The 13,752-nt window shown below is 39.9% G+C and overlaps 1 protein-coding gene across 3 annotated transcripts in view; it reads right to left on the reverse strand.

Moving 5' to 3' along the window:
* Positions 1 to 13,677, reverse strand: part of RMND1 (required for meiotic nuclear division 1 homolog) — a 41,283-nt gene extending 27,606 nt beyond the window's left edge. For 2 of the 3 annotated variants that reach the window (XM_063097117.1, XM_063097118.1), the window contains exons 1-2: positions 13,546 to 13,677; positions 7,237 to 7,754 (exon numbers count right to left, since the gene is read on the reverse strand). In XM_063097117.1, coding sequence (XP_062953187.1) covers positions 7,237 to 7,740 — 504 coding nt within the window. In that variant the 5' untranslated portion in view covers positions 7,741 to 7,754; positions 13,546 to 13,677. Of the gene's footprint in view, positions 1 to 5,326; positions 5,413 to 7,236; positions 7,755 to 13,545 lie in introns of those variants that run through there. The other variant, XM_063097119.1, reaches the window with a different exon arrangement.
* Between the last annotated feature and the right edge of the window lie 75 nt (positions 13,678 to 13,752).

Genomic DNA, 13,752 nt, shown 5'->3' on the forward strand with positions numbered 1-13,752 from the left:
AGCCACACTGGAGTACAGGAATCAGGTATGAGCTAAAGGTTTAGTCCTGTGAGCACTACCTATTCATTCATGGCTCCATGGAGTTCAAAAGAGCCGACATGACATGACTGCAGAGGAGAAACTGGCTGAAAGAAAAGGAATCCTGCAAAGAGGCACTGCAGTAGGCAGGCCGTCCTTCGTGAGACCTGCAGATTTACTGAAGCTTGCCAGGTGAAATCACGGTATATTAGGTTGGATGTCAGAATTGCTCCTGTTAACTGCTACAGCTGATATGCTTAGTTTGGGCTGGAGTGGACAGAGCAGGAGGCACAGAAAGGAGCTAAGCTGGTCCAGTGAATGATCTCCCATAACTATACTGAAAATGGCAGAGACAGTTTCTTTCTCTAGAATGAGAGCTGTAAACTGGCAGGCTAGAGAACCATTCAACTCAAGGATGTGACCAAGGCAAGGCATTTAATCACTATTTTTATGGAAAACTATATTTGGAGTTCCAAATAACCCGATTATAAATAGATCTTAAAACACAACCTGTCTTTACTCAGCCATTCAAAGGATCTTGTGAAGCTTGTCACCTTTCCTTCTCTCAGCATCTCCTGTTTAGTTTGGTTCAATGTTCTAGCCAATGTGACACAGCACATGTGGCTTGCCACACTACTTTCTGTACCTTCCTTAAACCTCTTGGATTTGGTCTCTGTTAAAGTTGTGGCCTTCTTTTATTAATAAATAATTCACGAGTTTTAAAGTTTGATTTGTAGACACCTTGTTTTGGTTTTGTTTCCTTCGCTTTTAAATTTCAAGTTTTTTATTTAAGCCCATTTGGTAAAAGGAAAGAGAACCATGGACTGTCTTGTCTTTGACTTTTCCCCCATTAATTAAAAGTCCTGTAACTTTGTGAGAAGATTTTATTTTCATACATGTCTTTTTCTGGATTTTTATAGTGAGTCTTTATTTATTAAGCATTAACTAACATGTACATATGTAAAGTAAGTTTCAGGTTTAGGATGGGATCAACAACTTGTTCTTAAACAGATGTGCCAAACCAAACTAAAATAGTTATTGGATTTAGGGCTTTCTATTTTAAAATGTTCAAAAAACCCAAAACAAAACCAAAAACACTGTATTTCACTATGTATTTTGTTTTCTTTCGGCCATAGAAGACATGTTCCAGCAGATGGGGCTAAAAATCTATTTATGATTTCTGTTTTAGTAGCCTCATCTGCTCTAATGGAACACTTTTCTTTTAAAAAAAAAAAGTTTATTTTTATTCATGCTATATTACTGAAAAAATTAGGTATTATAGCAATGTTGCTTCTGTGTTACTGTGATACTGTGATTAACAAGAAATTTATATTTGGTCTTTGTCCTTTGTTCCTGGCACAAAGCTCCTAAAACCATTGTAATTTCCTAAGTGATAGGGTGATCTTTTGTTGTGATATTTGGTGTTTGCTTTTGGTTGCTGACACTGAGCTTCCAAATCCCCTGGAATTTCATAAGTAATAAGAATGCCTGTTGTTCTAATGACGCAACCCTTGGTGGTCTCTTGGATAGCTAGTTGCTAGAAAGACCAAACCTTGATTAGGAGCTTGGAACTTTTAGCTCCATCCCCGATCTCTAGAGAAGGGAGAGGGGCTGGAGATTAAGTTAATAATTAATCGTTCCTATGTAATGAAACCTCTGTAAAAACACCTCAACAATGGGGCTTAGTGAACTCCTGGGTTGGTGAATGCATCCACATGCCAGGAGGGTGGCATGTCCCAATTCCACAGGAACAGAAGCTCCTGTATTGGGGCCCTTTGGACTTCACCCTGTGCACCTCTTCATCGGGCTATTCATTTGTATCCTTTATAATATCTTTTGTAATAAACCAATAAATGTAACTGTTTCCCTGAGTTCTGTGAGCCATTCTATCAAATTATCAAACCTGAGGAGGGGGCCATGGGAATCCCCAATTTACAGCTGGTTGGTCAGAAGTACAGGGGTCCGCCTGGGACTCGGAACTGGTGCCTGAAGTGGGGGGCAGTCTTGTGGGACTAAACTTAACCTACAGAGATTGAAATGAATTGGAGGACACCTTCTAGTGTTTGGAGATTTGGAGAACTGGTTGGTGTGGGGGGAAAAGCCCCATGTATTTGGTGTCAGAAGTACTGTGAGTAGAAATAGATCATACTTACTAAGGGAAAAATGCATCTTTTTCTGCATTTTACATTACTAGTATAATGCTTTAGCTTGCTTGTAAGCTTTTTTGATTACAACCTATAATGAGAATCCATTTTATATAACCAGTACACATATAAGCACACATCAGTAACTGCCACAAAAGCTCCACAAACCAGCATTTACCTTTATCGTGAGCAATGCATTCAGATATTTTTTCTATTTTTTTTTTTTTTACACGATTAACAACCCACTAGTTAATTTCACAAAACACTGTGCTGTTGGTCTGAAAAACACTCTCCCTCTTACACCAGTGGTCCTCATCCTTTGGCATTCTTTTCCTGAAAGATGGACATTAACAACAAGCAGCACTGCTATTACTCCTACAAGTTATAAGCCAGTGGGATGTAGGCTGAATATCTCAATAGATTATGATCTCCGCCAATGAGAGCAGGTAAAGATTTAATTCTAATATGGAGGGTGACTGAAACCACATTCAGCCAATTCCAAATGCATGGGGTTTGACAGAGGTAGAAGGATGAGCTTAGGAGCTTGTACAGGAACAAGACAAAGTCCACATGCTTTCTGACACAAAGTACACTCCTTTCCTTGTCTCAGTCAAGAGTGGTATAAAGGGTTACCCTGTGACAAAGGATTCACCAGTCCTATGACGCCCATATTAAAATGGAGTGGCCCTCAATCTGGGGCAGATAAAAGTCAGTCTTCAGTCCTGGGGATATGTTACCTAGGCACATGTAGTGGATTGAATTATGTCCCCCTAAAACTCACTGAAGCTTGAATTGTGTCCCCCAAGTTTTATATATTAGAAACTTAGTCCCCACTGTGACTGTTAGGAGGGTGGGAAATCCTTTTACGGTAATTGAAAGGTGGAGCCTTGAAGAGGTGATTACATTGTAGGACCATGTAGTAGTGAATGGATTAAAAATGGTGGTCATGGGTATGGCTCTGACAGCTTTAAAAGGAGAGGAGCGTCTGTCTTTCTGCTCTCTCTGCTTCCACATCTTGCGATGTGAAACCCCTAGATCCCTGTCAGCACCACTAGATGGACTTTGGACTTCCCAGCCTCACAAACTGTAAACAATAAATAGTTTTCTTTATAAACCATCCAAGTTTCAAGTATTTTGTGATAAGCAACATAAACAGACTAATACAGAAAATTGGTACCAGAGAAGTGGGGTGTTGCTTATAACAAATACTTAAAAATGTGAAAGCAGCTTTGGATTTGGGTGTTAGGCAAAGGTTGGAATGGTTTGGAGGACTCAGAAGACGACAAAAAGACCAGGGAAAGTTTGGAATGTTTTAGAGACCAGTTAAATGGTAGTGAACAGAATGCTGATAGAAATATGGACTATAAAGACCACTCTAAGGAGGTCTCAGATATAAATGAGAAGGGACTTATTGGAAACCAGAGCAACGGTCACCCTTGCTATGAACTGGCAAGGAACTTGGCTGCATTGTGTCCATGCCCTAGGACTTTTGGAAGCTGGAACTTAAGAGTCATGAACCAGAGTATATGGTAGAAGAAATCTAAGCAGCAAAGCATTAAGGAAGCTGCATGGCTACTTGTAACAGCCTACGCTATGTTATAGCTGCAAAGGCATGACATAAAGCCAGAATTTAAGAGGGAAGCAGAGCATAAAGATTTGGAAAATTTTCAGCGTGGCCATGTGGCTGAGAAGCAGAGAGCATTTTCAGAAGAAAAATGCAATGGTGCTAAGATTAGTATAAAAGAATGGATTATCAAGAGAAGGGGAAAAAGACCCTGAAGGCATTGCAGAAGACTTTGGGGCAAACCCTTCCATTTCAGACCCAAAGGCTGAGCAAGACAGAATGGTCTTGAGGAACAGGCCTGAGGTGCTCTCCATGGGCTTGCCACCCAAGGCCACCTTGGGAAACTGCTTTGGCTACTCCAGCTGTGGCTAAATTGGCCCCAGGTGTGGCTGGACCTGCAACTTTGGAAGATACAAGCCAGAAGCCCTGGTGGCATCCACATGGTGTTAACTCTTCAGTCTGGCAGAATGCCAGAGCTGTGGAGTCTTGGGAGCCTCCACCCTGATTTCAAACGATGTATGGAAAAGTCTGGGGATCCAGAAAGAGATTTGTTGCACGGGTGGCCACTGCAGAGAGCCTCTGCTAGAGCAAAGCCCAGTGGAAATGTGCGGTCAGAGTTGCAGCAGAGAAACCCCATCTGCGCCATGCCTAGTGGAGCTGTGGCAGTGGGACAGCCATTGAAACCCCAGACCTGTGGAGTTACCAGAGTGGAACACCAACCTGGGAGAGCTGAAGTGTGGCCTGAGACCAGGAAAGCCATAGAAGCAGAGCTGCCCAAGGACTTTGGGACCCAACCCCCACACTAGCATGCAAAGGACATTGAACAGGGAGTCAAGGTACATGATTTGCCAGTTTTGAGGTTTAATGCTTGCCCCACTGGTTTTTGGATTTGTTCTGGACCTGCTACTCCTTTCTTTTGGCCTATTTCTCCCTCTTTGAATGGGAACAATTACCCTATGCTTGTCTTACCATTCTATCTTGGAAGTAGATAACTTCTTTGACATCACAGATGGGACTTTGGACTTTTGGGTTGAAGTGAGTTAAGACTTTGGGGATGAAATGAATGTATCTCCATGTGAAAAGGACAGGAGTTTTGTGGAGCCAGGGGTAAAATGTAGTGGATTGAATTGTCCCCCCAAACTCGATGAAGCTTGAATTCTGTCCCCCAAGTTTTATGTATTATGTTTTATGTATTTATGATAAGAGGGTGAGAAATCCTTTTACTGTAATTGAAAGGTGGAGCCTTGAAGAGGTGATTAGTTTGTAGGACCATGCCATAATGAATGGATTAAAAATGGTGGTCATGGGTGTGGTTCTCATGGCTTTAAAAGAAGAGAGAGGAGAGTGTGTCTTGTCTGCTTTCTCTGCTTCCGCCATCTTGCAATATGAGACCCCCTAGGTCACTGTTGCCACCACCAGATGGACTTTGGATTTCCCAGCCTCAGAAACTGTAAACAATACATTTCATTTTCTTTATAAACCACCCAGTTTCAAGTATTTTGTTATAAGCAAAAGAAACAGACTAATACATCACGACTCAAGACTTCTTTCTCCATGAAAAATAAAATCCTCGGAAAATAAGATTCCAAAACTACATTACCTCAGATCACTTTAGAAACATGATTTTCCATTATTTTCCTGTGATCTTAGAGAGACAACATATTGCTTCTGTTTTTTGCAAAAGTCCAACTGAAGTCATTGTCTATTATGTTACATATGTCTCCTATAAAAAAAACCATGAAATAAATGACTCCTTTACTTCAGTGCTGGAAAAAGGTATTTCTCTTAAGATATTTTTATGTTTTTCTCCACACACACCCCTGGCCCCCACCTGAGACAATGAGAAATATACAACCCAGGATGATTTCATCCTTTAATTATTAGGCTTCTCGGAAGTAAATATTCATCTAGATTATTCATACCAGGTACTTAATAACATTTATTTCTTGTTCATGTTAACTCTTTGCTCTGTCTTAAATTTGAATGCTATCTCATTTAAAACTGTGTTGAATTTTGAAAATCTGTTTTTAATCCTTTCCTGGAAGGAAACAGAAAAAAAAAAATCCTAAAGAAAAATAAAAAATGTCATTCAGGAAAATTGCTTTCAAGTCCAAGGATAGCCCAAAGAAATAAAGCCTCTTTGATAGTTCACAAACAGTTAACTACAAAACAGATAACTTTTCTGACCATATCAACTTTTTCATAAGAAACCTGTTGCACTGTGCTGCTAGATGTAATAAAAGAAAAAAATGATTTGATCTCTTTTTTGGATCTGCCATGAATTCAGATGCACAATGTCCCCTCAGTTGCTTAAATACTGAATTTCCCATACTACCCCCAAAACTCTAAGAATGGAGGGCTGGGAGAAGAACCTGCACAGCCTTCCATCCTTCACATCCTGGCTTCATGGAAATCATACAAGAATTTAAACCAAATTAGAATCTAAAGTAAAAATCATTGCTTAACTCCTAACTTCATAATGTGAGGATTTAGTAATGAAGGCATGTATTCCTTTTAAAAGGATGTCAACTGCACAGTAAAACACTGCCAAAATTAAACATGCTCAGGGTCTACTTCTCAGAATCAAGATCTGAAGACAGACATTCTAACCTGTTTTCTGACAGATTCAGAATGCTTAATCAAATTTTAAATATCTACATTTCTTTTTTTTTTTTTTTTTGGCTGCTGGCCAGTATGGGGATCAGAACCCTTGACCTTTGTGTTATAACACTGTGCTCTAAGTACATTCCTACTTTTAATGTTGATGACTATCAATATTAAAGATTCCTCTGCCTCTTTTCAGTCCTTTCCAATTTAATAAACATTTATTAAGTATAAAGCATGATTTTAGGTATTAAGCAAGACACAGAAGGCTTGATCCTGACCGATCCTTAAATAGTTTATCACTTAGAGGGAAATGCAAACTGCAGCTGAAAAATTACCAGAAATCTCTTAATACTGAATAAAACACACTCCCTTTAGACTTTAGAAGATAAAAAAGCAAAAACCTTTTTGCTATTTTTTGATTCTACCTCGCCATGTCATTTCACCACCCCATGCACAGTTACCATAGGCTAATGAATGCTTACTTGTCTGCACAGTTACAATTTTTTTCAAATCTGAATTTCTAGTTTGATTTTTTTAAAATGGGTGGTTTTTTGTTTTGTTTTGTTTTTTATAGTTCCATTCTTAGATTGGACTTACTATTAGCCCTCATTTTTCGAAGTTTCCTTATGCCAATAACTAATCCCCTCATAAACTATGTTGTTATATTTTATTGCCTATAAATATTATCTTTATATGTTTCACTAATTCTTAAAAAAAAAAATAAGATTTTGATTCCCTTTGGATATATGAGGCTTCAAAGACCCTGATGAAAGAAATTCTGAGTTGGTTGCCAGTTGTCTTATGTTAGCAGTGAAACTGTGGTGCAGTGCACACTAGTTTAGAGGGTGAGCGCTGATTACTAAACACAAGTGCTGTGAACACACCCGACCACACCCACCTTACCTCATTCACAGATAGGACTGGAAGGTTGGTCCTGGATGGCTGCCTGGTCCTGGATGCTTTTAGTGGTCTCTTGACTTGGGGAATGTCTTGTTTTGGAACAAATATTTCAGTTGACATAGGTGAGTAATGCCTGTTTAGTATTTTTATAAACCACTTAGAACCCAATAGATTTGGCTTGTGGGTCACTTTCCTGTGCGCAGCAAAGGATTTCATGGATGGAAGGTGTGCTTTTTCAGCATGGCAATGCATAGCACTTAATGGAAAGAGTACACTTGTGTTTGATGTTTTTCGGTTCATTTCCAGGATCTGAGATTTATTCAAACCACCAGCTGCTGAATCAGGAAAGAACAAATCCAAGTTCTGACACGTTGTCAGGATGGCGCATGTTGTATTTTCAAATTTCTTAGGTGGTTTTAATGTTAGATGAACAAATCTTCGGCACTGATGTGCTTTTGATAAAATATAGTGAGATCTGGTCAGGGCTCTGAAAAGTCTGGCTGGCATTACCACATCCCAAGCTAAAAGAAAAAGAATCCAAAGTTCACTTTTGTTTTTAATGTTTAAAAAATTACATAAATAATATTTCCCTAGGTAATAGGCATCTTATATTTAAAAAATTGCAAAACAGGTACATCTTAACCTAAGTTTAGTAAAAGAATGAAGTTAAAAAAATAAATGTATGTGTTTTTGCCACTTTTCCTTTAGTCAACGTTTGGACTTCTGGAAGATTACAAGATTATAAAGCTAATGACATGACCAGGACTTTAAAAAAGAAAAAAATAGGGTGACGGGACATCTTCATGTACTTCATTAACATATCAACAACTTTAAAAATCTGTACTTACAAATTCCTTTATTCAAAATTTATTCAGCCATTACAATGAGATAAGCAATGAGTTGAGGCCAGGGATGGACATGAAAGGACAGGGTCCCTGCCATCAGAGACAGGCATTTTCAACTGCTCATCATTCTTCATGGAATAGACCCTACTGCTGAGCTACAGTACATGACACTGAGCAAACACACAAGAAGTTCACTTCACTGTATATGAAGAGTCAGTAAAGGCTCCCAGAAAGACTTAAACTGCTTTGTGAAGTGGAGGGTTTGGGCATGGGAGTGGGAATGAGGCATGTCAGATACACACACACACACTCCAAACAAAGGAAACAGACTTTATATGTAAATAATCCCTCCCTCTATCTACAGTACAAAATTTATGTACTTTACAAGTAAGCATACAGGGCTGGCTGGTTAGCTTAGTTGGTAGAGTGTGGTGCTGATAACACCAAGGTCATGGGTTTGGATTCCTGTGCTGGCCAGCTGCCAAAACCCCCCCAAAATTATCAGTTCATAAAAGTAAACATACAGTAGGTAACCAATAAAAATTATTTAAAAAAAATAACTTGTTAGGTGTTAAAGTACGAACAATGATCCCAGAATTCACAGTCTAGTGGAAGAAATGGAATAATGTGATGTACAAGTTGCTAAGGGGTCCAGAGAAGTGAGTGTCTGGGGTTAGGAGTGGCTGTGGCATATTCACAGAAGTGACATTTGAACTGGGTCTTGAAATGGGAGAGGGATCAGCAAACCAAATGTCCCAGGTACAAAGTATTATTTATCTGACAAACAGCATGCAACTTAGGAGTGAGGGGCAGGAGACAGAGACTGAAAAAGAGCCAGTGGCCAGTTCCTGAAAAGATCTATTAAGTGATCCAGAAGGGTTTCTATAGATAGGGGAAAGCCAGAGCTTAAATATGAGGGTACTTCAAAAAGTTCATGGAAAAAGTGGAATTAAATGATAATACAAATCTTCCCATGAACTTTTTAAGAGACCTCGTATGAGAATTATATGTTCAACTGTATGTTTAAGAAACACATTTTTGGTAACAATGTGAAGGAGGAACTGAGAGAGATTATTTTTAAGCACTTTCTACACACCAAGTACTCTGCTTTACCTCACAATAACCTGATCAGGCATTTTATGGATGAGGAAACAGCTTTAGAGAGGCTAATTGCTCAACTAGCAAGTTGCAGAAATATAGCTAAAACCGAGGCTTTTCCAGTTTTAAAGAAAATACTCTTAAGAAGGATAAGGAGCCGGGAAGTTAGCTCTGCTGGTTAGAGCATGGGGCTGATAACTCCAATGTCCAGGGTTTGAGTCCTATATTAGCCAATTACCAAAAAAAAGGGGGGGAGGGGTGGTGGGGGAAGAATAAGGACAAAGATGAATTACAGTGAAATTTAGTAGAACCTGCTGTTTTCAAAATATCTTCCGAAGTTGGTATTGTTTTGTTTTAGTCCAATTAGCTATTGCAATTCATCTTTAATTAATATGATTCCCTACCAGTTGAATCAGTGGGTTTTGAAGAACCTAATTACAAAAAGTTTTAGAAATCTGTGCAAACCTGGATTCTTTCTCTTTGATGAAATTCTTTACCTCCAAACTCTAACAACCTCCTTAACACGGAAGCTACATAAAGTACTATAACAAAGAACATAAAAGCCATGGGACAGACAAGAAGTGTGTTTTCTCTCTGTGCTGAGACACAAGCATTTAGGGTGTGCAACACACAGAGAAAAATTTAGGCTCTGCGAAAAACCAGAACACATCTCAGGAAAGTGACATTTTAATTGTACAAGTTAAATTTAAAGGTTAAAAAGTATACTATATTTTAAATGACCCTAACAGCTCTACACACCGTTTGGCATTGAATTCACATACTCTTCTATATTCTCATTGTTATAATTATTGAATGTTTTTTATATACATGCAGATCATTGGTGGGAATGACTCTTTCAATACCCTCGCCTCTGAGTTTCCTTAGCGATCTTGTTTTCCCTTCTCCACCAGTCACTTACTCCCATGGTCATATGCTCTTACCTATACAGTAGCCAGTAGGCATGTGCGGCTATTTGAAATGTGACTAGTATAAATTGAGACTTAATTTTAACAAAAGAAATAAAATATATTAATAATTTTTGTATTGATTACTTGTTGAAATAGTATTTTTGGATATATTGGGCTAAATAAAATACATTATTACAATTAATTTCATCTACTTATTTTTCTTTCATCAATGCAGCTTCTAGAAAGCTTAAAATTACATTTGTGGCTTGCACTGTATTTCTATTGGACAGTGCTCTCCAGACCTTGTCATTATCAATAAGTGCAACCTCATATTCTCAACTTCACACCTTCTACTCTGCAAATACCACTTCCTATCTTACCAGCTCACTCCTTCCATTACCCAATTCCAACAACTCTTCAACCCCAACAGGACCTACAATTCAAAGATCCAACCACCTTTTCCCTGTTTCTCGTTCCCCAAAACTTCCCTTCCTCCTCACCAGTTATTACTCCATGGTCTACCATTACAATCTCTCTCCCTCATATATCTTGAATCCCTTGCATCTCTCTCTACATATCCCACATGACATAACTTCAACCCTAATTAAATACAATTCACCTCATTTGTGCCTGCACTCCTGCAGCTGAATGTGGATGGAGACAACGAACCATCCTAGCCATCTCATCTCACTCTAAAATCATGACCACTTCTTTCAGGTGGCCTTTCATGCTGCTCAACCACCTTATATTTCTCCACTATATTCCACTTTCCACTCTCTCCTCAAATCTGCAAGCCTTTTGATCCTTTCTCATTCTCAGTAATGACCTCGCTTTCTATTTCACTTACGAACTAGAAACGATCAGAATAGAACTTCCACAAGATGAATTATGCCATCATCTACGTGTCTACCTACTGCTTCTGTGCCCTCACAAGGTACTTAGAAAGGTTCATGGAAAAATAGAACTAAAATACAAACCTTTCCGTGTACTTTTTGAAGTACCCTAATGTACTTTGCCTTCCCTTCCGCTACAACAGGTGAATTGTCGATGATCCTGTCTAGAGCCAAGTCCTCCATCTGTACACTAAATCTCATCCCTCCCTGCCCACAGAAGGAATTAAGCCCTTCTCCCCTCTCTTCCATGTCATTATTTCCCCCTCTTTACTGAAACATTCCTATTAGCATACAACTATGCTATATCTCCCATCTTGAAAAACAAATTTGTCTCCTGATCCCATTTTCCCTTGCACATACACCTTTTCTCTGAGCTCTTTTCCAATAAAATTCCACTACAAGGAGTTTTAGTCACTCTCTTCAAGTCCTCTTCTCCAATTTTGAACCCACTACTATAGGGCTTTTATCTCTACCACTTCATCAAACCTCGCTCATCAAGGTCAACAATGACCTCCACATTTCTAAATCCAGTAGTCATTTCTCAGTCTTCATTTTAACTGACTTATCAAGCAACATCTGGTAGTTAATCATTCCACCCTCCTTGAAGCACCTTCTTCACTTGGCTTCTAGTATATCACACTGGCCATTTTCCTCCTCCCTCACTGACTGCACCTCCTGTCTCTCTTGCTGGTTTCTCATCCCCTCAAGAATAGAACGCACCAGGGACTCCGTCTCTCAGCCACTGTTCTTCTCTATCAGGCTCTTGGTGATCGCACCCAAACTCATGGTTTTATACAGCATCTATACATTGATGAATATCAAGTATTTGTCTCTAAACCACTCCGATAAGAGTCAAAAATGTAACATGCTTAAAACTAAGCTTCTGAGATCTCACAAAACTATTCTTCCCACAGTCCTTCCCTCTCATGAATAGCAATTACGTCCCTCTATTTGGCTAAAGCCAAAAACCTGGAGTCCGCCTTGACTCTTCATTCCCCAAACCCAATCTGTCAGTAGATCTCACCTGGCCTTCCTGGGCCCCATTCGTACCATCAATACTGTTACCACCTAGTCTAAGTTGCTATGTTTCCCATGAATTTTTCTCTTAACTCCCTGCTTCTGTTCTTGGTCTTCTACAGATTCTTCTCAACACAGCAACCAAAGTGATCCTTTGAAACTTTAAGTTGGATCACATTTTTCCTCTGTGCAAAATTGGACTATGGCCTCACGTTTCACTTACACAAAAAGCCAAAGCCCTTAAAATGGCCTGCAGGGCCCTAAATTCTCTGGCCCTTTATCACCACTCTGACATTTCCTACAGCTGTCTCCCTTGCTTGTTTTGCTCGTCACTCTGGCCTCCGGATCTTTGCAGTTGCTGTTCCTTATGCTCCTCTCACAGGGACCTGTAACTCTCACTCCCTTACCTCCTTCAGCTCTTTGCTTAAATGTGTCCTACCCAGTGTAGCCTCCTCCAACCACTTCATTTAAAACACACAACCAGCACTTATCTATTATCTGTCTTCCTCCACTTCATATTTCTTCATTGCATTTAACATCATGTGCACACCTTGAATTTTTAGCTTATTATTATTATTATTATTATTATTATTACTGTTTTGGTCGCTGGCCAGTATAGGGATCTGAACCTGTGACCTTGGTGATATATGGCTGTGCTCTAACCAACTGTGCTAACCCAGGCCAGCCCCCTTAGTTTAATTTATACAATAAACACTGAGTTCTTACCACGGGCCAGGCATTGTCCTAGTTACTGATAATACAGCTATAAATTAGACAAAAATTCCTATCTTCTGAATCTTACATTAGGTCACTGACAATAAACGTGGTAAACCAGTAAAATGTATTAGATAATGACAATGCTTAAGGAAAAAAATAAAAGCGGAAAGGATGGGAGATTTTTCTCTCCGACGCTCTTAGACTGAATAAAATCCCTTGCAGAGGAATTTTATTGGAAAGGAGCTCAGAAAAGAAATGTACATGGAAAGAAAAATGGGATCAGGGAAGAATTGTTTTCACGATGGGAGAAGTCACAGCATAGCTGTATGCTGACAGGAATGTTCCAGGTAAGATCCTTGAGAATAGAGATTTCTGCGTTTTGTTCACGCTCCTGTGACAACAGTGCACAGCACATAGTAGGTAATCATTCAACTGATATTTCTGAAGTGAAATACAAGGCAGCTACTCAGATCCTGGGCACATTTCAACTTTTTAAGAACAATAATATCAATTAAGAAAACGGTTACAGCAAGACTACAATTCAATGGAAAAGTGGCGCTAATCTTTGGAAACATGCCTTCCCATTCCTTAAGCTCATGGTGATTTCATTGATCTTTGCGGTTACCACTACGCACTGGCTCCAAAAAGGCTAACGAGTGTTTACTGACTGAGTGCTTTTTACTTCCAGCTAATTCGTCCAAAGATCACCGTCAGAGGCAGGAGGTCACAGCGGTCCTGGTGAAACCGGTGACGCGAGAGGTTTCCGGCGGCCGGGAGCGAAGGCGGAGACGGTGCAGGACCACACAAGCTGTTAGGGAAAAGCAGTGCACTAACCTCTCCTCCGGAGGAGAAGGAAACGCCAAGGGCCAAGCTTCCGCTGCAGGACTACAGGGGAAGAGAAAACGTCGCGTGAGCAGCCTCCGGATCCCCGCAGCAACTCCTCCCCTGGGAAAGGCGCTCCCTCCCGCTGCCCAATACTGCGCAGGCGCACACAACTCCGGGCCCGCAGAGCGCGAGCCGCCGGGCCACGTGACTGCCCGA

Source organism: Cynocephalus volans, chromosome 5 (assembly GCF_027409185.1).
Source record: "Cynocephalus volans isolate mCynVol1 chromosome 5, mCynVol1.pri, whole genome shotgun sequence".
Lineage (NCBI taxonomy): Eukaryota > Metazoa > Chordata > Mammalia > Dermoptera > Cynocephalidae > Cynocephalus > Cynocephalus volans.